This window comes from Populus nigra, chromosome 1 (assembly GCF_951802175.1).
Source record: "Populus nigra chromosome 1, ddPopNigr1.1, whole genome shotgun sequence".
Classification (NCBI taxonomy): Eukaryota; Viridiplantae; Streptophyta; class Magnoliopsida; order Malpighiales; family Salicaceae; genus Populus; species Populus nigra.
The window spans coordinates 49,873,974-49,896,576 of NC_084852.1; the positions used below are offsets into that span (position 1 = coordinate 49,873,974).

The 22,603-nt window shown below is 32.6% G+C and overlaps 2 protein-coding genes across 2 annotated transcripts; one reads left to right on the forward strand and one right to left on the reverse strand.

Annotated features, from left to right (window-relative positions):
- Positions 1-7,307: 7,307 nt before the first annotated feature.
- Positions 7,308-13,576, forward strand: LOC133693221 (DNA (cytosine-5)-methyltransferase CMT3). Its single transcript, XM_062114430.1, has 20 exons — positions 7,308-8,048; positions 8,816-8,853; positions 8,972-9,071; positions 9,180-9,287; positions 9,381-9,497; positions 9,578-9,677; positions 9,775-9,980; positions 10,130-10,195; positions 10,287-10,571; positions 11,000-11,058; positions 11,152-11,218; positions 11,302-11,631; positions 11,710-11,778; positions 11,889-11,975; positions 12,059-12,146; positions 12,242-12,333; positions 12,424-12,528; positions 12,616-12,659; positions 12,744-12,917; positions 13,257-13,576. The coding sequence occupies exons 1-20, from the start codon at positions 7,431-7,433 to the stop codon at positions 13,423-13,425; spliced, it is 2,922 nt and encodes a 973-aa protein (XP_061970414.1). The 5' UTR covers positions 7,308-7,430; the 3' UTR covers positions 13,426-13,576.
- A 791-nt stretch (positions 13,577-14,367) lies between these two features.
- On the reverse strand, positions 14,368-14,986 carry LOC133693315 (uncharacterized). The gene is made up of 2 exons (XM_062114541.1): positions 14,767-14,986; positions 14,368-14,637 (listed from the first exon to the last, which is right to left on the reverse strand). The coding sequence occupies exons 1-2, from the start codon at positions 14,896-14,898 to the stop codon at positions 14,560-14,562; spliced, it is 210 nt and encodes a 69-aa protein (XP_061970525.1). The 5' UTR covers positions 14,899-14,986; the 3' UTR covers positions 14,368-14,559.
- Between the last annotated feature and the right edge of the window lie 7,617 nt (positions 14,987-22,603).

A 22,603-nucleotide genomic window follows, 5' to 3' on the forward strand; every position in this document is an offset into this window, starting at 1 on the left:
ATTAAAAAATTATTATTTTTAAAAATTTATTATTTTAAAAAATTTATTTTTAACATTAGCATATAAAAATACTCTAAAAATATAAATAATTAAATAATTCAAAAAAATTTAAAAAAAATTTAAAAAAAAATTTCTTTTTAAAACACAAAACAAATAAATTTTAGTTACTTTACATCTTTTCATCAAGGCAAGTAATTTTTCATGATATCATGAAAGAAACAAATGTTTGCATTGCACAGTAAAAGCATGCCTTCTACTGCACTTGTAATTTTTTTTTTGAAGGCTATCTTTGTTTCAATCATTTTCTAAATTTTTTTATATTTATTTATTATTAAAAAAATTAATTAATAGAAAACACTTTTTAATTAAAAAAAATTTAGCTTGACTTCCAGGAAAATATTTTCTTTTTATTTTAGACGAAAAATATTTTTCGGAAATTGTGAAAAAATTAGAAATATCATATTATTTGTTGATTATATTAAATTTGGTCCTCAAACTTTTAATTGCTATATATATTTTGTTTTTTAATTTCATCCCTTATAATTTAATTTTTATATTAATTTTGATCCTTATTTTTATAATTATTATTTTATTTTCTCTTATTATTTTTTAATTGAAATTTTTTATCTATCAAATTTAATTCTTGTTCTTTTGATTGTTACTTATTTTATTTGAAATAATTTATGAAATGTTAATTATTATTATTTTAATTTCTTCATCTTTCAATATTTTTATTTTTTAGATTTGATCTTTATTATTTTTATTATTATTTATTTTATTTGAGATAATTTATAAAATTATAATTTTTTTCCAATTTCATTCTCATTCAACCTTTTAATTTGTAAGATTTGTTCCTCATTATTTTAATAAACTTGAAAAAAAATAAAATATTAATGAGTTATTTTTCAGCTCATTTTCCTTAACATAACCAAATACTGAAAAATATTTTTTAATTTATTTTTCATTACACTATAAAATATCAATAAATAATTCACTTTCCATAAATTTAGTTTTATAAAAAAAAAAACGGTTTTCAGCATACAAACAAAAGTTGCATACCTTTCTCTCGAAGACAATCAACAAAGGGCCGACTAGATAGAGATGAGCTTGGCCCTCCCTTTTCCCATTTAATCAATGGGCTCTTAATTGTTATTTATATAATAAATTAAATAATAAAAAAAAAAACGGTCATTCACTCGGCGGTGGATAAGAATAACAACAAGAAATGATGATATCTACGTCGATAATCATATGTAACTACGCAGGTAATTATAGATTTTGACAGTTTTCACCTTTTAAATAGTTCCGAGATAATTTTTTATTTTTATTTTTTAATATATATATATATATATATATAGTGCTAGTCTTTATCTTTTTCGTGCTCCCAACACTAACAAAAAAATATTTTAATGAAACATTTGGTTCATGCATTCTTAATTCTCAATGCAGTGTATTCACTTTTTTTATTATTTATTTAATTAAATCCCTTGCAAGATTGTTTCTTAACTTGGTATCTCCATCTAATTTATATTAAATCTATCATTAATGACTATTGACACGTGATAAACACATGCTTGTCTTTTTTAAGGCGGTGTCAAGAAACAAATAATAAATTAGAAGGAAGAATCACAATATTAAAAAAAGAATGGTCCAGATAATTAAAAAAAATGTAAAGTAGCCATAAAAAAAAAACAAATAAAAAAGCAAAGAAACCAAATATTAATCCGCAGGTAGAGGAAGACATGACATTTGTCGCCTACCAGATACCCATCAAGCCACGTCAGCCCTATAGGATTATCCATGTGGTAACAAGCCAGTTCTCCGCTATTTCTCTCTGGTGTTATATGGCTTCTAATATAATGCACCCTTTAATACATTTAACAGGGTCAAAGATGTAATAATTGCTATTTTCTGGACGATTATCTGGTCAATAATCAACCCGCATTGTAGCCTTCTCTTATTTTTATTAATACAATATTATTTTGTTTTTTTATCAACTCGATGGAGTTTGAATAAAGTCTAATTAGATTAATTGAATTATTAAAAATTTACTGTTTTATAAAAATCCGATCGAGTTTCCACGTCAGCTTATTCAGAGTTTGACGAGGGTGTGATCGTGGTGGAAGGATCCAACTCGTGGTGGCACACGGAAACGAGTAGCAGAAGGTTGAAGATTGACACGTTGAAGAGTCGTTTCTTGAGATATATATTAGTCCATGGACCGTGGCTAAGGAAAGGTCAAGTCCACGATACGTGATCCCCTGGCCTGGTGTGTAGATGCAGGTCTTTTCCTCCTGCTGTTTCTACAGAGGGGCTGTGGATAGACGACGTCGTCGTCCATTTTTTATTTTTTATTTTTTTAAGTGTATATATGTACACACACGCACACATGTGCTCGCTCGTTTAAAGTGGAGTGCTCAGTCTGTCACTGCGTATTGATACTTGTCTAATATAGATTTAATTTGTTTCTTAAAAAAAAAAAACAGATAAAATTACGATACCATGACTGGAATACTAAAAAAAATGTTTTGAGGTTTTCTGTTCGAACAATTATAATAATTTTTGCATGAGCTATCGATCTATATCATCTGTAAAGAAGAGCGGATGCAATTGATTTTACATGTAACATACGAAGAAGAACGCTGTAGAAAAACTGGCTTGCGTTGCAATGGATATAGGGTGAATTGTAGTTCTTACTTACCAGAGTGTATATGGCATCATGGTATATAGTGCTTTTCAAGAGTAATTTTATTATAAAACACATTAAAATAGTTTTTTATATATTTTTATATTAACACGTCAAACTTACAAAAATAACTGAAAAAATATATACTTTTAATATTTTTTAAAGACAATTATATTTTTAAAAAATACCTGACAAATAGCAAAAGGTAATACATTCTAGACGAGTTTATTATATTTGTGTTGATAAATAGGATTGAAGAACTTAATGACTGGACTTGATTCTATATATGTAGTATGTGTTTGGTAGTGCGAGTTATAACTTTTATAAAGTGTTTTTTAATTAAAAATATATAAAAATAATATTTTTTTATAATTTATTTTTATTTTTTTATCACTAACAAGCAAAAATCATTAAAAAAAACACATAAAAATATTAATTTAATACTTTTTAAATAAAAAATAATATGAAAACATAAACTACCTTGGTGCCTTATTATATACAAGGCTAAAAGGCATCGGCCTTTTAGTGTAACTAAAACATTATGCACTTTCTTGTAATTTAATGTGGATTGAAGCTTTGTATTTTTTTAAAAATTTTAATTTGATCTTCAAACTTTTATTTTATATAATTTGGCCCTGTAAAACCCAAATTAGCCTTAATTTGCATATTTTTTTACGAGGGAGGATTGAATTAAAAGCTAAGGGACCAGGGTGAAAATCTCGGGTAACATAGGGGGCTAGTTGAAAGTTTTGTTGAAACATTCATTTTAATCCTCCTGGTTTTTCAGGTATAAGGTGATCGGTCCCTTAACTTTCAAGACAATGCAGTATGATACCTAATTTTATTTTTCTCTTTTTTCAATTTTTGTTTTGTTGAGAGGAGAAAGAAGGAGTCGCCAGATTCCGATCTAAAGAGAAAAGGTAGTCGTTAGGAAAGATTTCGACCATCAAAACGATTGATTTTTGTGTCAAAAGGTTTTATATGATGATGGGGGTTATGTTTATATTTTTTTTTCTTTGAAAACACCTAAAACAACAAATCTGAGCTCGGGAATAATATTTAGGGCAGACAACCTTAAACTTTTAAAAAATGCTCGCGCTTGGATCTGACATATGTTTTTATAAAGGAGGATTGAATTGAAAGCTAAGGGACCGACGTGAAAATCTAGGGTAACATGGGGGTGGGTTGAAAGTTTCATTGAAACATTCATTTCAATCCTTAATTTTTTTAGGTCTAAGGTGATCGATCCTTTGACTTTCAATACAATACATTTTTGTACATAACTTCATTTTCCTCATTTTCCAGTCATTTTTTGTTGATAGCAGAGAGGAAGAGGAGTCGGATTCTGGTTTAGAAATAAAAGATGGTTGTTGGGGAAAATTCCGACCACTAAAACGGTTGATTTTGTGTCAAAAGGTTTTATACGACGAGAGAGGTTATATTTAGATTTTTTTTTTACATTGAAAACACCTAAAACTACAAATTTAAGCTCAGGAAGAATATTAGGGGCGGATGACCTTAAACTTTTAAAAAATACTCGCACTTAGGTCTAGCGTTGCAGGCCTGCGCACGAATTGTTAATTCATTGGGCCAAGCGTCAGTCCTAGCTTACTGGATCCACAAGCACAAGCCTGGTTCCTTTTTATATATTAATTTTTTTTAGTTTTTATATATTATTTGTGTTTATTTTTTTTCTTAAAAAATAGTTTATGTTTTAATTAGATTATGAATACTTAAAATGATATTGGGTGTGTTAATATTGATTTTTTGTAAGATTTTTTATATGTGCAGCTTTGCATTGTTTTTTATTAATTATTGTTCAGTAGTTTTTATGTGTTATATGCAGCCTTGTATTGTTTTTTTTTTTTTTACAATTACTGTTTAGTAGATTTTATGTGTGTGTATATTGCAAATTTTATGTGTTTTTCTATTACAAATTTATTTTTATAGATGAATTTATTAAACATGACAAAGTAAATTACTCGTGCTGCTATGTGAGATATCTTGATCTTCATTTTTTGCTTAGTTTTCTCAATTTCAATTATTTTTATTATTGATGATTTTTTTTCATTGCTTTACATGATAATTATTGGGTTATTTAATCAGATGCGTGCCCAATGCTTACTCAATAAAATTTAAAGGTTTTAGGTGCTTTTAGATCGCTTTCTCTATGAGGAAAAAATTGCACAATAAGATGAGTGTTTGAAGTATATATCATACTCATTTTATACATCGAGTCTAAACATATGAATGAATATATAAAATATTTTTGCAGACATTTAACTGAGTTATTTAGATTCTTACAGTAACAAGGAGTTGACAAGCATTTGTTACTATTTACTTGCTAATAATTGCTTGAACTTCACTTATCACTTAAAAGTTAAGCTTCCATGCTCTTTTTGTTTATCGTGTCATGTTTTATTTTAAATTGCCCAGACAATGTCTATGTTATATCGATGTCCCTTTATATTTTACAATTTGATTCTTATATAAAACTCGAAACGGTTTAAACAAGTATTCTACATGTTACTCATCCATTGCTTGATAGCAAATCATATACTTTTTAATATTATTAGCTCTTGATTGCATGTTTAGAAAATGTTTTTTTTGTATTTTAATTGTCTCATAATTAAAGGTAGTACGTGTTTCTAAAAGTAGCTCGCGTCAACGCGTAGATAACCTATCTAGCACTGTAGCTAGAACAAGAACAGGTTGGGAAAGAGCTCCTAAGAAACGTGCATGCCTGTGGGATTTAAATTATGCATCATGTAATAAATATAATTAACCATAACATACAATTTGTGTGTTGATGTTTCGATGCAGTTGCACGAGTAGCTTTGAGTCTTTTACTATATGGATGAAGGATAAGGTAAAATCCCCTCGGGAGGATTACAAAGGACCTGCCTTTCCATGACATTTTCTAGTCACTATAAATCATTGCTGGAGAAATAAATTTTTCACAGCTCTCCGTTTTTCTTCCAGTGATTGTAACGTGACTAGACGTTCATTTTTAAATCTAGAATTATAAATGAATTTAATACATTTAAATGAATTTAATAGATGTATATATATTAACTTCAACATTTAAATCTAAAAAATTAAAAAAAAATGTGGTTGCCGATCAAGGAAAGAGAAACAACACCCCACTCGTGAGGTAACAGTAGCATGATTTGCCAGGTTATTAAATTTGTTTTTATATTTTAAAAGAGTTTTTAAAAATTTTTAAGTTTTTTTTTAATTTAATATTTTTTAATATTTTCAGATCATTTTAATATATTAATATAAAAAATACTTTAAAACATAACTATTATTATATTTTCAAACATCCTAAAATTCATTTATCGTAGACATTTCCCTCCTTTCCAAAACTAACAGGGAAAATTTCCCTCCAGCCTCCCATTATCTCCGGCCTTTTCCATCCAAACATTTTTTTTTTTTGTTTTTTCCAAGTTTTTCTTTTTATTTTTCCTTTTTTTTTATATATATAAAATGAATCTAAAAAATAACTAATAAAATATCACAATCATCGTTTAACATAATAAAAACTTTTGCTATCTACTTCGAACTATCAATAACATCAATGCATCTTTCAATCTTGATCCCGTCAATTCAAATGAAAAATTTATACCCACCTAAAGTATATGTTTATTAATATGATGTCTGAAGTTTTTATAAAAGTTATTTTCAATTAAAAATATATTAAAATATTTATTTTATTTTATTTTGAAAATTAGTATATTAAAAACCACCTAAAAAACTTTGTTTTTTATATTTTTTCAAGTTAAAAACAAGTTAAATCATGTTATCAAATAAAACCTAGATGTTCATTCAATACAAAACCAGTTTTATTTTCAAAACATCCTTTCTAAAAAACCATAAAAGTATTTCATATAAAAATTAAAATATAACAACTAATATATCTCATTCCATCATCACTATAAAACAAAATCCCTCTGCATCACAAATAAAGATGTAAAAAGTGTTTGAGAGCATGGTAATGATTGTGTTTTTAAAGTATTTTTTTATTTAAAAATACATCAAAATAATATATATATTTAAAAAAACATTTTGACACCAACATATTAAAATGATAAAAAAATATAAAAAAATATTTTTTTAAAAAATTCAAATTTTATTGAAACTTCAACACAAACACAACCCTAAACAAGGTTGAAATTCAAATCCATTATATATACATTATTAAAATAATAAAAAAATAATAGAAAGATCCAAATATATATAATTGTCAGTATAGTTATAAAACTAGATCTGATCTAACAAGTTAACCTTAAATCAAGATCATTTAAAATAAAAAAAATAAAAAAATAAAATAAAATTGACTTAGCTTGATGTGATAAAAAATTATAATCAATCCATAACTTATTAATGAAAAATAAACCTATTGTTTTTTTTATGATTAAAACAAAATTATTTAATTTCTTTTGAGTTAATATAAATTAAAATTCTCAAACCATGACTCAAATCTTGTTATGAATCAAGCATTAAAACTATACCTCTTAATCCCATCCAATCAAATCAGCCCCCTCTAGAAAAAAAAAAATCAAATCCCTCAAATCCCTCCCAATTTTTTCGCTTCCCGCTCCCTCTTTATTTTGCCTTCTTTTTAATTCGTGTTCAAAGTTCACCCCGCCCACTCCTCTCTCGCTCTCTCTCTCCAAACCAAACCCCCCCTCTCTCTAAACGTTGCCGTTTCATCTCCTTATCCTTCTCCTCCTCCTCCAGCATGCCGCGAAAACGACAGCGCAGCACAGCTTCAAAGCCAGAAACGTCGTCGTCTTCTCCTCCAAAAACGCGAAAGATGATGTCGACGACGACAGCGCCGAAACAGAGTCGTTTGAATGAGAAAAAAGCAGAGGAAGAGCAGTCGACAGCGTCTACTCGGAGTCGTTTGAAGGAGAAAAAAGCAGAGAAAGAGCAGTCGAAAGCGGCTGCGCGGAGTTGTTTGAAGGAGAAAAAAGCAGAGGAAGAGCAGTCGACAACGGCTACTCGGAGTCGTTTGATGGAGAAAGAAGCAGAGGAAGAGCAGTCGACAGCGCCGAATCGGAGTCGTTTGAGGGAGAAGAAAGTGAAGAAGGAGGAGACAGAGGAGGTGTTCTTAGATGCAGAGGAGGATGATACGAACTCGATTGATGAAGTAGGAGCTAAAATGGGGACTGATAACGGGGATTCTAGATCTGAAACGAAGGAGAAAGAGAAGGAGAAACGCGGATCTGGCAAAACAAAGAAGATATCGACTCCTGAGAAGGCTAAGGAGGAGGATGGAACGCCGGCGAGGTTTGTCGGAAATCAAGTTCCTGATGCAGAAGCGAGAAAGAAGTGGCCTCATCGATATGCTAATAAGGTTACGGTTTTTGCTTGTTCTGGTCATTATCTTTCTGATTATCTTTTTATTTTTTTATTTTTTTGTGCAGAAATACGAAAGAAAATCAGTTCGAGAACAGTGTTTGGTGCAAATATGTTTCATGGATAGAGATAGCTGCTTGATTATATTTTTGTTGATAATCGCTATAAATATTTCTATGTTTAACATGTTTATATTTCTTATGACTTGAAAAAGAGTCTAGGTTATGGCGTCGGTTATTGCCCTCGTAAATTAATTTTATCAAAAGTATTAATTTTATAATTTTTATCTTATGTTTGACCTAGCCAAGTTCCGTTTATATCTAACGAGTCCTGCTGAAATCAACTAGGTTTTAACATTGAATGACCCGAACCAGATTCTGGGTTGTGGATTTCCTGTGTGCAATTGCCCGGTCATGTTTAATAAACGTGACGAAGTTAATTAAGCTATATATTTATCTTGAGATTCCATAAATCTTCGCTGGATTTGAATGATTGTCGAAATTAGAAACATCTTGTGCTTTGTTGAGTAGTTAATCTGTGAAAGCAATCAAATTTCAATCAATTGGATTTTGTCTAGGAGAGGGTTCTATGCCGTTGTCAAAATTGAATGTAGTAATGCTAAGTATTCATTAAATGAAGGTCGTGCTCGGGAACAAATTATTTAAATTATGTTTTGCTGAGGACTGAGAACATAATTTTAGTTGCTTAACAGTTTGGTTGAAATTAAGTTAACCCTTGATTTTACGTCTCCCTTTTTTCTTTCAGATAAAGAACAAAACACCAATTTCAAAACCTTCAAACAGGTAATTTATTGCTCAATTGTTCTGCTCAGCCATTCTTTCCTTCTCCACTTCCCTTCTCCTTAAATGCATTGATACATGTTTTAGTTTATATTTCCTCTTTTTATTCAATTTCTTCTAGCTTGGATGATTCTGAAGAGATAATAAAAGCTAGATGTCATTACAAGCGGGCAGAGGTTGATGGGATCATCTATAATCTCTATGATGATGCTCATGTTCAAGTGAGCTTGCTCTTCACTTGGTTTTTTGAGTTTTGGATCTAGTTCAGAGTTTGTTTGAGTCCTTCGTTGGTTAAAGTTTATCTTACCGATTTTCTTTTTGGTTGTTAGGCTTCTGATGGAGAAGCAGACTATATATGTAGGATAATCGAGATGTTCGAGGCTGAAGACAGGACCCCACATTTTACTGCTCAATGGTACTATAGGTCTACTGACACGGTAAGTTAAATGAAGGATATTTGGTGGTTGATAATATATTATTTTTGGTGTGACGTGTAGCTCATTTCTTAAAACTATAATGTTTTGAAACAGATTATTAAAGATAAGTACATTTCGGATCCGAAGTGTGTTTTCTTTTCTGAGATTCGAAATGACAATCCCTTGGACTGCCTTACTCGGAAGCTGAAAATTGTCAGATTGGCACTCGGTGTATGAAGACTCCCCTATTTTATTCCTTTCATTTGATTTTATTGTCACAAAATTGTTAATGTTTGGAGTTGCCATTTCAGGTGGATTCAGAGACTAGACGGGCAAAGACCTTAAATTGCGACTTCTATTGTGACATGCTTTATTTGCTTCCATACTCCACCTTTGTCAAGCTACCATCAGGTGACGATTTTCCTATTCAAGGGTAAATTAATTTAAATCCATGTCTTCTGTAAGCTGTTATCTTATGTTGCTTGTTTTTTTTTTTTTTAACTTGTAGAAAACAATACAACTGCACCTGAGAGTTCATCAACAATATCCAGTGATATTGATGCTGCTGGGGTAAAGTTTGACTGTGATGAGGTTTGTGAAAGTAGTGGCCGTAGGAAATCAGAGGTGGCTTTATTAGATTTGTATTCTGGCTGTGGAGCAATGTCTACGGGTCTTTGTCTTGGTGCTAACTTGTCTGGTTTAAATCTTGTCACGGTAAGTTTCTCCTTTCTGCTTTTCATGTATGTGTGATTTGTTGCCACAATCATCATTGTTTATATTTAATCACATGTTTTGGTTTCATTTCTTGTCTTGAACTTTATTTTGAAATCGACGTCTCGCTTTTTTTTTTTTTCTAATTGCAGAAATGGGCTGTTGACTTGAATAAGCATGCATGTGAAAGCTTGAGGTTGAATCATCCGGAGACACAGGTTGTCCTTTTTATATTTAATTTGGACTTTCTATTGCTGCTTCACCCTACTCAAGATGTTGAACTTTAACTCGACAAACTTTGTGGATTAGGTGAGAAATGAGACTGCTGAAGACTTCTTAATGCTACTGAAAGAGTGGGAAAAACTCTGCATAAGGTTTTCCCTTGTGAAAAATGATGACCCGGAAAAACAACAAACATATAGTTTTGACATGGATGATGAGGATGATGATGATGATGAGGAGGAGGAGGATGGCGACAACAATGATGTCAGTGACAATAATGATGATTCTGAAGTGTTCGAGGTGGAGAAAATTCTTGAGGTGTGCCATGGAGATCCCAAGGAGATTGGTGGCCAGCGTGACCTCTACTTCAAGGTTTGGTAAAATTATACCGTATAGTATATACGTTAGCTTACACGTGGTCAACTTAAAGTGAAGAATGCTTACCGTTTTGGAATTTCTTTAACAAATAAACAGACACTAGGTTAACTTTTACTGTATCGGCATATCTTTAACAGATAAACAGAAACTGAGTCGAAGGTTTTGCATCTTTGAGTGAGAGGGTATCTTCTGATATTTATAATGAGAGTAGACCAAGAAGATAATGATGATTGCGTAATCACGTGTTTGCAATTTTCGCCTATGACATTTATGAAGTTCCAAGCCTGTTTGCAATAGTGTTGACATTGCTGGAGTACCAATCTACTCTGTGCTTTCATGTGTTAGAACTGAAATTGCATTTGCTTTGACCCTTTTATCTTCTAACTTTTTTCCCTGCTTTCCTTTGAATTTGCTCAATGTAGGTTAGTTGGAAAAATTATGGACCTGATTATGACACTTGGGAACCAATTAGTGGTTTGAGGTATGCAATTAGACTACTCACTATGCTTATTCTATTTGCTCTTTAATTTTTCTCCTCTTTAAACGGTGTCTAACAACAATTGTTTTTGAATAGCAATTGTCGGGAAGCTATAAAGAAGTTCGTCATGCACGGCTACAAGTCAAATATTCTGCCATTACCAGTAAGCTTACTTAGCTTTAACTCACATTTTAAGTTGTTTTATATGCATTGCCGATTGATTCATTTTCAAAATATATCATTTAGGGAGATGTTGAAGTGATTTGTGGTGGACCTCCATGTCAAGGAATTAGTGGCTTCAATCGCTTTAGGAATGTTAAAAATCCTTTGGAGGATCCAAAAAACAAGCAGCTTGTTGTTTTTATGGACATAGTAGACTTTCTCAAGCCAAAGTTTGTGCTGATGGAGAATGTGGTTGACCTTCTGAAGTTTGCTGATGGATTTCTAGGACGATATGCCATGGGTTGCCTTGTAAGTATGAAATACCAAGCTCGGTTGGGTATGCTGGCTGCCGGGGCATATGGTCTTCCACAGTTTCGTATGCGAGTTTTTCTATGGGGTGCTTGCGCTACTGAGGTACGATATGTAATATTTTTTTCATGCTACTTCGAAAGTACTTGTGATTTTTCTAATCAAATCTTTTATGTTTTGCAGAAGTTGCCACAGTATCCTCTTCCCACCCATGATGTTCTTGTTAGGGGTGTTGTTCCTCTAGAGTTTGAGGTACGAGTGCTTGTATTAATCACAATAGATTTTAGTTAACAACTAATACCATATCATTTATGTTTTTGATTTTTTATCTTTATTAAAATAATTTTGCTCATGACATGTAGGGCAATACAGTGGCTTACGAGGAGGGTGTTAAACCTCAATTAGAAAGGAAATTGTTTTTAGAGGATGCAATATCTGACCTGCCTGCGGTTGGTTATGTTTCTCGTTCATTTAATTTAATATCTTGTAAACTTAAAACATTTTCCTGTTTGATTCATTTTAATGTAATCAGGTTGCGAACGATGAAAAGCGTGATGAGATGCCATATGGTGAATCTCCTAAAACAGAATTTCAACGAATGATTAGATTGAAGAAAATGGGTGAGTGGATTTCTTGTTATTTTGTTAGGATTGTGTTCTGATCGCCATGTAATGTATCAATATAATGTACGCGACATTTTTAATTCTTTTTGCAGGTTTAGAATTAAATGATTTATTGTTTGATCATCGTCCTCTTGAACTAAATGACGATGACTATCAACGAGTTTGTCAAATCCCAAAGAGAAAGGTATTCTTTAACATTTATTTATTTATTTTTAATCAAATCACTGTTATATCATTGTGTCATTTATTTAATGACAAATTTTTGTTTGATCAGGGAGGAAATTTTAGGGATTTACCTGGTGTACGAGTAAGACCTGATAAGAAGGTGGAGTGGGATCCGGAAGTTCCAAGGCAATACTTGAGCTCAGGAAAACCCTTGGTATTTTGGATACTTTCTACTTATCTTTATATAAATCTTCTTATTTATTCTCATTGTTCATATTACTTTGACTTATTGGTATTGTAGGTTCCTGATTATGCGATGACTTTTGTCAATGGAAGTTCTTCCAAGTAAGGATCTGGCCATTATGTGTTTTGTTCAGCAAGGTTTTCTTCTTTTTCGGGTTTAATAAATATTATGAGCTTGTGAAACAGGCCATTTGCTCGTTTATGGTGGGATGAAACTGTCCCAACAGTTGTGACCCGTGCGGAGCCTCATAATCAGGCAATCATGCATCCTGAGCAAGATCGAGTGTTAACAATTAGAGAGAATGCAAGATTACAAGGATTTCCTGATTATTACCAGCTCTGTGGACCTATTAAAGAAAGGTTAGTGGTTTTTCTAAATGTTAACATATTAAGTTTTGAATATCTGCAATGATACAGAGTTATCAAACATCTCTTCTATCACCTTGCTCAAGGCTTGAGCCTTAAGGGGTTGAGTATCGTTTCAATACTTTTTGTTTTTTTTTAAATATCATTTTGATTATTTTTAAAAAATTAAATCGGGTTTTTAGGTTTTTTTAAAGTAAACTATGTCGTTTGGGTTTGTAAACCTAACTTGGCTTAGTTTCTATATCAACTCTTGTTAGCCGTCACTTGTACAATGTAGAAATCATAATTTGACAAATAATTATGGAACGCATTTTTTTCTGGCGCCTAATTCAGGTACATTCAAGTTGGGAATGCAGTGGCGGTTCCTGTAGCCAGGGCTCTCGGTTATGCTTTAGGAAGGGCATTTCAAGGATTTGCCGGTGATGATCCTGTGTTTAGCTTGCCAAAAAAGTTCCCAAGGATTACCGAAGATCCCTCTTCTTCATCTGAAGCTCAATGCTAAACATTCATATTAGTAATTTATCATTATTTTCCATATGTACTCAACAAAATATTTATGATTACCATATCCTCGCTCCCTCGTTAAAAGGCTTATATGGTAAACTTCAGATTATTTTGAAATGAAAATGTCAAAACATTTCCATGCGGGTTCATCATATTTATTTAACTCTTTTCTTGAATAGTCAACTTGTTAACTTGAAACTTAATGATTTATACAAACTAGTTGACTTGGTTAATGATTTGACGAGTGTTTTTGCTTGGTAAATGTTTTTATAGATATATTTAGATAATTTTAATGTTATGCTATTAAAAATTATTTTATTTATTTATTTTTAATTAAAAAACAATTTTAAAATATACTTTGTACCACAATATTAATCAACTTCAGAGTTTGTTTGTTTTTTTTTTTCTTTTTAAATTGTTTTATTAAAATGTAGTTCTCAATCAACTAGCAAATTCATGATCTGAGACCTTGTGTTTTGGGTGAGGTCAGATCTGGCATGGTTCTTGTTCGATCCTCCCATGTCCTAGATTAAACAATGCATTGGTGTAAAAAGTGCTGTGTGATGGATGGTACATTATGTGAAAATTACGTTCTGAAACAGCGTCTAAATTTTATGGAATTATTGTTTTCAAAGTTAGTTGAATAGCATATCCTATCTAAGACCGGCTTAACAGCTCGAAAGTAATTTGCTTTTAAAACATGAAAAAGTATATTATTGACAATGTCATGAAAAAATAAGTTGAACTTAACATATAAATTTAGCTAACATGTATAACATTAAATATTACTATTTAATAATTTACAACAAAAAAAAAAACAAAACATAAAAAGTAAAATGATGTTTCGAAGAGTATTTTTTCAAGATAAGAAAAAAAAAAACATTTTTGTTTGGATGATAACTACCTACCTTCAACGAAAATGAGAAATTGGGCGACGTGGTTTACAGGAAAGTGTTACTCTCTTTTCATAAAAAGAAATACAAGGATTAAATAAAAAACCATGAATTCCAAGCCAACATACAGAAATCATCCCCAATTTAACACTAAACATGTTAACAATCACAAAATCATCATAGTCTACATTCATAAACCCAATTCCTAAAACCCAGAAACAGAAACAAGACCAAGCCCCTCATTTTGATTTGCAAAATGGGAAAGGAGGCAGCTTTAGCACTGCTTCTTCAGTCTCAATTGGGTCTGATCTCAGAATCTGACATTAAATAAAAAAAACCCAAAGCAAAAGGTGTTACCATAACCATAAAAAAAAGTGCCCACATGCTCCGACCTATGGTTTTCTGTGTGTGTGTGCGCATGCATTGGAAAGAGAGGGATTACTTACTGGGTCTTTGAGTGGAGGCTTGGTGTCATCTTGAGCTGGCCTGAACAGTGGTTTTTGTGGCTTAAAATCATTGTTATTGCTGGTCTTGATCGTTGCTGTTGGTGTTGATGAAGACATCTCTGGCCCTTCCATTTGCCTCCTCTCAACAGTGACCCACCCAAGCTCTTGTTTTCTGTGGCTTTTCACTGAGGATTGTTGCGGTGTGAGAATAAAATATAGATTTGAAACGTCGTCGGTTTTTCAGTTTGCCATCTAATATGGTTCCCTTCAAGGCGAAAACGACAGGTAGTTTACTGGTGCATCCTCATGTCGCTCAAGGAAGCAAAGAAAACTAGGTAATCAAGTTATTTTCCATGTGTTTTTCAACGTCATGGTGTAAGAAATTAAAAAAATATAAAAAAATATTTAATATATTTTTAATTAAAAAATATTTTTTAAAAAATGCACCGCATCACTAAATAAATAAAATTGCTATTATTTTTAAGATTTTTTTTATTTAAAACCTGAGTTTGACTAAATTGATATTAATTTAAATTAAATAAAAATCCGGATTAAGCTGGGATTTGGATAATAGGTTTTCCGAGTAGATTCACTGGGCTTGCCCAGGCTGGTTTAATAACTAATTATGCCGTGGATTCATTTTGAAGGCCTTTGATCACATCGTCAGTCTCAATAATAACATCCTATAATTCTGTCATTCATGACCTTATTTGCGCATAACATGAAATGTAACGCTCAAGTTCCTTGTATTTTCACGAAAGGGAAATATTGAAAACGCCACTGAATTTATCTGTTAGATTAGTCCAGGCGATTAAAACAATAATTGAATCTCTAAATAAAGTAATTGATGTTTCTTTCTTGAAAAGAATGTGCCTGCCGTCCATGTATCCCAGCAATGCTTTCCTAGACAGTACTTGTAAGCTGATCGATGGTAGGATCAATGGCTTCCTCTTCTTCCATCTTGACCTCACCAAAGCAGAAGAATTCACCCTCCATTGATGCTGTTCTCGGTAATAATGACCTTGTCACTGAGATTCTATTGCGTGTGCCCGCAAAAGCAGTACTCCTGAGATTCAAGTTAGTTTCCAAGAAATGGCTTTCTATCATTTCCAACACAAGTTTTGCTACCCGCCATACTCACCTCAATCCCCATACCGTTTCAGCTCTTCTCCTCAGAGTTTCCTTCTTTTCCAAGGAACCACCAACCCACAAATATGTTTCTCTTGATGGGAAATCATCAGCTTACTTTTCCTACGATATATTTCCTTGATTTAATTTGACCCCAGCAATAACCCGGGATGTATTTATGTTTCTCAGTCCTGCAATGGCTTGCTTTTGTGTTCTAAATGCAGATGGGATCTTCCAGAGCGGTCTCAACCAATAAATTATATATTCAATCCTACTTCAAGGCAATTTGCAATGCTACCTCCACCACCTGACGATGGACAATTTTTTGATTCGATTCAGTTGGTGTTTGATCCTTCGGAATCATCTTGTTACAGGGTTGTTTGCACTCAATTCTTTACCTCAGAGCTTAAGATTTATGTGTACTCATCTGAGACCAAGGACAGGAAGCTTTGCGTGAGCCAAGAAAGTTATGATTTTTTACCTGTCAACTTTACGGATGGCGTCTCTTGGAATGATGCTGTTCATTGGTTAGTCCTTGGGGGATGGTTTCAGTTTCTTGCTTGATAATGAATGCCTCGAGACAATTCCGAGGCCTCCACTTCCTGAGAATTGACAGGAGCAAAATTTTAGGTACTTTGGAGAGTCTGATGGGCATTTGCATTTTATTGGGGTTCTGGCAGGAAACCAGAATCCTGATGATTTGAACAAAGGTATTGTCTCCCCTGATACGTCTCATGACCAAAGTACTGATCAATCCATATATAGTAGTCTATACCATGGAGAGAGGCTTCTCATGGTTTGTTAAGTACTGTCTCCATATGAATGCTATTGTAATGGCATATCCTGAGATAACAGAAGATGAAGATGGGTTCGTTTATTGTCATTTAACGACGGGGATAACATTAAGGGTGATTGCTGGTGATGGGGATCCTTGGTGAGATCATATCTTACTGCTTCAAGGACAAAACATTCAAGAAGATTTTGAGGCTTCCTTTTAAGCATGCTACCTGCTATGCTTTCAACTACACGGAGACATTATCTTGTGTTTAATGGTGTATGTGTTTGCTGTTGTCCAACATCTCTTGCAATTCTTTTCAGCTAGCTTCAGTAAATTAGTATTCAGGAAAATAAATCCATTTATATTAGCATGAAAGACGAGGCAAATCCCGCCACCACCTTCGTTTGCTCCAAATATGTGTTATCAGTTCCAGGACTTGACATATAGGTTTCATGTTTCTCGTATATATATTTATAAGAGGACATTATAGAAAATGCCACCAACTTTATTTCTTGGGTTGTTTCTCTAGGGGTTTAGAACAATAATTTTAACCTTGAAAGAGAAAGAAATGCTCTAGACAATTGCAAACTCGTTACAGGATGAATGGCTTCCTTACCTTCTTCCATCATGAACTCACCAAAGCAGAAGAATTCATCATCTACTGATGCTGTTCTTGGCGATGATGACTACAAGATCCATATTCTTGACCCATCAGACCTAAACCCAAAATTCAATCCAAACCTAACCAACCAACCTAAGTATTTAAATAAAAGTTTTTAGAGAATTGTTTTTCTTTCTTTTCCTTTTTTATTTTCTCTACCGTAACTTTTTCTAAAAACACCAAAGATATTTGTTTTGAACTTAAAGTTTTGGTTTCAAGAAAAGAAAGGTTAAAGAACACGTAAGTATCTCACTTCTTATTGCTATTTTTGATTAGGGATTGATTGCACAAGGTTTTTTTAAAAAGTGAGGGTTTTTATTATGATTTAATGATTGAATGATTTAAGAGTTATAATTGATGTTTTAGGATGTTAGTTGGTCTTAAACGAATTAATTAGATGACTGAAATTATGGGTTGTTGAAGAATAAATTGTATTTTTATGGATTCTTCAGGTTTGAAGACCAATATATGAGATTTTGAAAATCGTGATTAACCGGTAGATTAGTTGCTGACGATCGATCGGTTGTTCTAAACTGACCAACCAATTGATTTGTGATGCCGATCGAATGGTTGGCCTAAACCAACCGACTGGTTGATTTGTGATGACAATTGTCTAGTTGGACATTTTGGTCGATTGATTGACCTAGCAATAGAGTTTTTTCAGGTCTGTTAAGGTTTGATTAATTTGGGTTATGTTTGAGATCGATCAGGTGAATTAGTTTGGCTTTATAATTATGTTTTGGTTTTTAAGCTTAGAGTTTTAAATCTTTTATGTTATTTTACTTCGAGTTGTTTTTAAGTGCTTTCCGTATACGTTTAAGATTCTGATGATGTTTCTTTTAATGATCTTTAGTAGTTTCTAGTTTTGCATCCGTTTGTCTTTTGTTTTTGTTTTTAAGGTGAGTGAAATAATCTTTAATATGCATGTAATATAAATAAATATGTATGTTGATTATATGATGAGTACAATTAACTAGTTAATTGCTTGAATATTTATATATGTTTTTTTTTATTTTCCTAGTACTCATCATTTCATGAATTTGCACTCGTATTTTGTTGAACTAAATTTCATTCGATATGATGTACATTGTTTTGATAATCATACGAGCATCTATCATGTTCTAATATCGTTATATTTGTCAGTGACTCCATGCTAAAAAAAAAATAAATAATTTAGGTGCACATAATATTGTGTGTACCTAACTAGTAAGAGATACATCAACCTGCGATAACTGATTCTCTTATAATAATTATTTTCGAGTATCATTTGATCCCTGACATGTAATATTCTATTATTTTATGTTAATATGTTTAGTATATATATTTATATCAAGATATATAAACTTGTAAATTATTAATATCTAAAATGTATGATAAATGTTATTTGAATTCACTTTTTAATTTTTAATATTATTTTAAGTTTTTAGTTTTTATCGGCAGATAAATTTTACTGAATGTTCCTGTTTTTTCAAATTTTAGTCAGTATATTTTGCTTGTTTGACGACAACAGAAGATGGAGATCTGACAGCAGATCCTATAGCCTGAGGTTGATTTACTGTCGTTTATGGAGGGGAACAATGAAGAAGGACCGTTGCTGGCGATGAGAGCCATGGTGAGATCACATGCATCTCACAGTTATTCCTCAAGACAAAACATTCATGAAGATTCTGAGTTCTCTTCCTCTTAAGCTATGCCACCTGCTATGCTTCCAAGTACATTATCTTGTGTGTACGTAATGGCTTATGTTTTGGAATAATTTGCAGCTTCAATAATGTTGTCTTGAGGCATAATAAATAGAACTCATTTGATTTTGTTTTCTATATTATTCTTATTACTTTCATTTTATTACATTTAAGATCTATTAAAAAAATAAGCTATTTTGAGATACTAATTTTAATTTTAATTTCTCATTTTGAGTTTAGCAATATGAGAATTGATTTCTAATTTACTTTTGTGCTATTTTTAGAGATTAATATTCATTTAAAATTTAATTATTAACACTTAAGATAGCTTTAAATATAAAATTCCATTAAAACCTCTAAATTTGTAGTCTAAATGGATTGCCATGTAATAATTCATCACCCCAGAGGAAACTACTAATGCTGAATGAGTCTTATTTTGTGGCAAATCTAAATTATCAATTCCACATTTTTAATTAAGATTATTTTTTTACATGATATTAAATTTTTTAATAGCCAAGTGATTAATAATTCAAATCTTACAATCTATTTTTTTTAATTAAATTAATAAAATTAAACACAAAATGATGATGATTTTTAAGACTTTATAATAATTTAAGATTTAAATGATTTTAAGTTAATATTAACTTATTTAACTAGTACTAACACCTGAGTTTGCTTAAATTGATGATCACATGCCTTCCTTCCCATGGGACTTGGGAGACTCAAAATCTGGCTTCTAGATTTTGTGAATCTGTACAGACCCCATAAGAAATTAGAGCATGGGACAAGAGTCAGAGATGCAAATAGTTTTTACCACTAAATTAGCAAGGTAGTGGATAGTATGTCCATAAAAGGACAAGGATCCATGTATTCTATTCTCCCACACAACAGTCACTCCTCGATCGAGCCTTAGTGTTTTGGCTAGAACTTCAAGCTAGCATCATTCACTAAAGAGCTGTTCTTCTTCTACTCATGATGGTCTCAGCTCCAAGACCAAGACCTTCAACTTTCACCCCCTCGGAACAATGGCTCCTAATGACAGCCACATTGCTCATCTGTGGATTCTTGGGCTATGTAGTTTACGATGCGGTCATGGCCACAGCATCTGAGATGCTGCAAAGGTTACTGGTCGTTTCTCCTTTGATTCTGATTATTGCTGTTCATTTGCTCTCTGCGGGCAGCCAGTTTAACATTCCTATTCCAGGGTCGGAGCCTGGTGCCATCCATAGAGCTGGAGGCTCACCTTGGGGTGTAGCTTTTGTGCTGTTGCTTCTTGTCTTCCTCATATCTTACCAGCCTTCCTTGCACGGCCTCATCTTCTAGTTTGACAGTACTCCTGTCCAAGCATAGTTAAGCATGCTTCGAGGGTGGGTGCAGAATTAATTTATGCAAGCTGGCCTCTACTAGATATGGTGTAACTTTTAACCTACTTAATGAAGTCAAAATGCCCTCTTGTTATTTTCATATTAGCATAACAGGTTCATGATCTTTCGCCCTCTTAGGTACTTTCTTCTTGCAGGGCATGTTGTTAAGAAACTACTGCAATCTATGCTGAAAATGTTAGAGGGTCTTCCATGTAATAATTTTCTGTGTGTTTTCTTCGAATTTGGCAACATGTCTGAGCCTCTTTAATTTGAGGTTTAGAACACAATCTAGCATGGGAGAGCTTAAGTATGAGCATTTCAGTACTTAAATATGGAAAAATCCAATTCCATGCCCTTCTGCCCCAATGCCAATTCCTAGAAACAAGTAGCACAAGAAAAGTCTTGAAATATATACCGTCTCATAGCTAGAGGTAGAGAGGGTCTTTCAATTCCATGAAAATGTTTTAAGCACTCTCGAATCTATTTTCACCCAAACCTTCTAGCTTATTGCTATAATTTCTTGCTACTCCATGTCTACCACATTTTAACAAGATAGAATAAGGCAGAAGTGTTGTGTCCTCTGAACCACAAGATTGGAAGATTTTTTCACCTCTTGGGCCATCTCCTCCCCTCCCCTCCCCCCGCCCTCCATTATTGTCTCTCTTCTTGCCTTCAGTTAATACCTGAACTTGTTATAATCAAATCCTATGCCTATGCCATATTGGACTCTAATTTCTCTATGGCATACTAATATTGGAAATAATTTGAAGAAGCGCTTCATCCTTTTGAGGTGTGACCACTCATCATATAGCTGATAGAAGCATACCAGTAGTGGGGTAATGGTAGAGAGGACCACTTTAAATTGATAATAAAATCTTTCTTGTTTGCCGGGCCAACCCAAACGCAGGGACTAAAACTCTAAATATTTCCATAATATTATGATGGTAGAAATATTTATATAACAACGCATATTGATAATAGAATAATTCAATTTATCAATGTTCTTCATATTGTTGAAATCTAAAGTGAAATATTAAACTTGTTATGCACTGCCATGTGAAGCGGAGACACAGCTGCTCTGCCTACCCATTATATTGTACTCAGTGTGTCAAATCTTTCTGTTTGGTACATTTACTTGAGGTTGACAACAGATGAAGATCACAATCTAAAGAAGAGATGCTTCATGCCATTTTCCTTCTCTTTTCGTCAGGGGTGGGCTGTGACCACACATCTCATCATGGACCACTTCATGCCTACAAGCTTCAAACCAGACTTGGGATTTGCTACAAATCCTTGACTATCAACAAGCCAGTAAAGAATTAAATATGATTTGATATTATATTTTTCAACAAAATCATTGGCAAAGGGTAGCACAATCAATTTGATATATATATATATATATATATATATATATATATATATATAGAGAGAGAGAGAGAGAGAGAGAGAGAGAGAGAGAGAGAACAATTAAGATGAGAGTGGGCATATGAAGTCATAAATTGTGAATAATTTGATTACAAATTATTAATGCAACAGCATATCAAAAGCACATGAAATTAAGTTAATTAAAAATACAGAAACAAAAGCAAGTCTTGTATATATACCATGATGAACAAGGCAAGCTGCCAGCACTTATAGCTAGCACACAACACCCTCTTTGTACATATGTAACACTGTAATTAACATTATTTTGTGTACAAAGGGAATTACCAAAGCTCACGAAAGGAAGATTGGTAAGAGATCATGAAAATGAGGAAAACAAGCAAAAGAGCAACACCCCATGGAGACCCTCCAGCTCTATGAAGCGAATCCCTCTCCGGAAATGGCAAGAAAACTGGGAAACAACTAGACAAGCAGTGAACAAGGAGGAGTAAAACTACAGGAGAAAGCATGAGGAACAGTTTCACTTGGTTGATCAAGTCCTCAAACTTGTCCTCATAGTTTATGTACCATGAGAGACATAGAATGGAAAAGAGGATGGAGATAAAAAAGAAGAGGTGGACTGGCATGGAGAAGTAGGAAATATAGTCTAAGAAGGAGTGATTATTGTAGCTCCTAGCCATGGTTGGAGAATATGGCTTTTTTTTGGATGTGGATTTATTATGTGGGAAAGACGTGACTTGAGAGATGTTGAATTCTTGAAGTGTATTTTTCTAGAGTGAGCTGGTTTTTGCTTCAGGAAGAAAGTTGATAGACGTGACTATAGTTTTTATAGGGAGGAGAT

What these genes read in the sequence shown, in the direction of transcription:
- LOC133693315 (XM_062114541.1), bottom strand. Translation starts at nt 14,898, where the DNA reads ATGGAAGGGCCAGAGATGTCTTCATCAACACCAACAGCAACGATCAAG. An exon ending in AGCCTCCACTCAAAGACCCA is followed by an intron (nt 14,638 to 14,766) that starts GTAAGTAATCCC and finishes ATTTAATGTCAG; the next exon opens with ATTCTGAGATCAGACCCAAT.
- LOC133693221 (XM_062114430.1), top strand. Translation starts at nt 7,431, where the DNA reads ATGCCGCGAAAACGACAGCGCAGCACAGCTTCAAAGCCAGAAACGTCG. An exon ending in ATGATGATGCTCATGTTCAA is followed by an intron (nt 9,072 to 9,179) that starts GTGAGCTTGCTC and finishes TTTGGTTGTTAG; the next exon opens with GCTTCTGATGGAGAAGCAGA. An exon ending in TTGTTCCTCTAGAGTTTGAG is followed by an intron (nt 11,779 to 11,888) that starts GTACGAGTGCTT and finishes CATGACATGTAG; the next exon opens with GGCAATACAGTGGCTTACGA.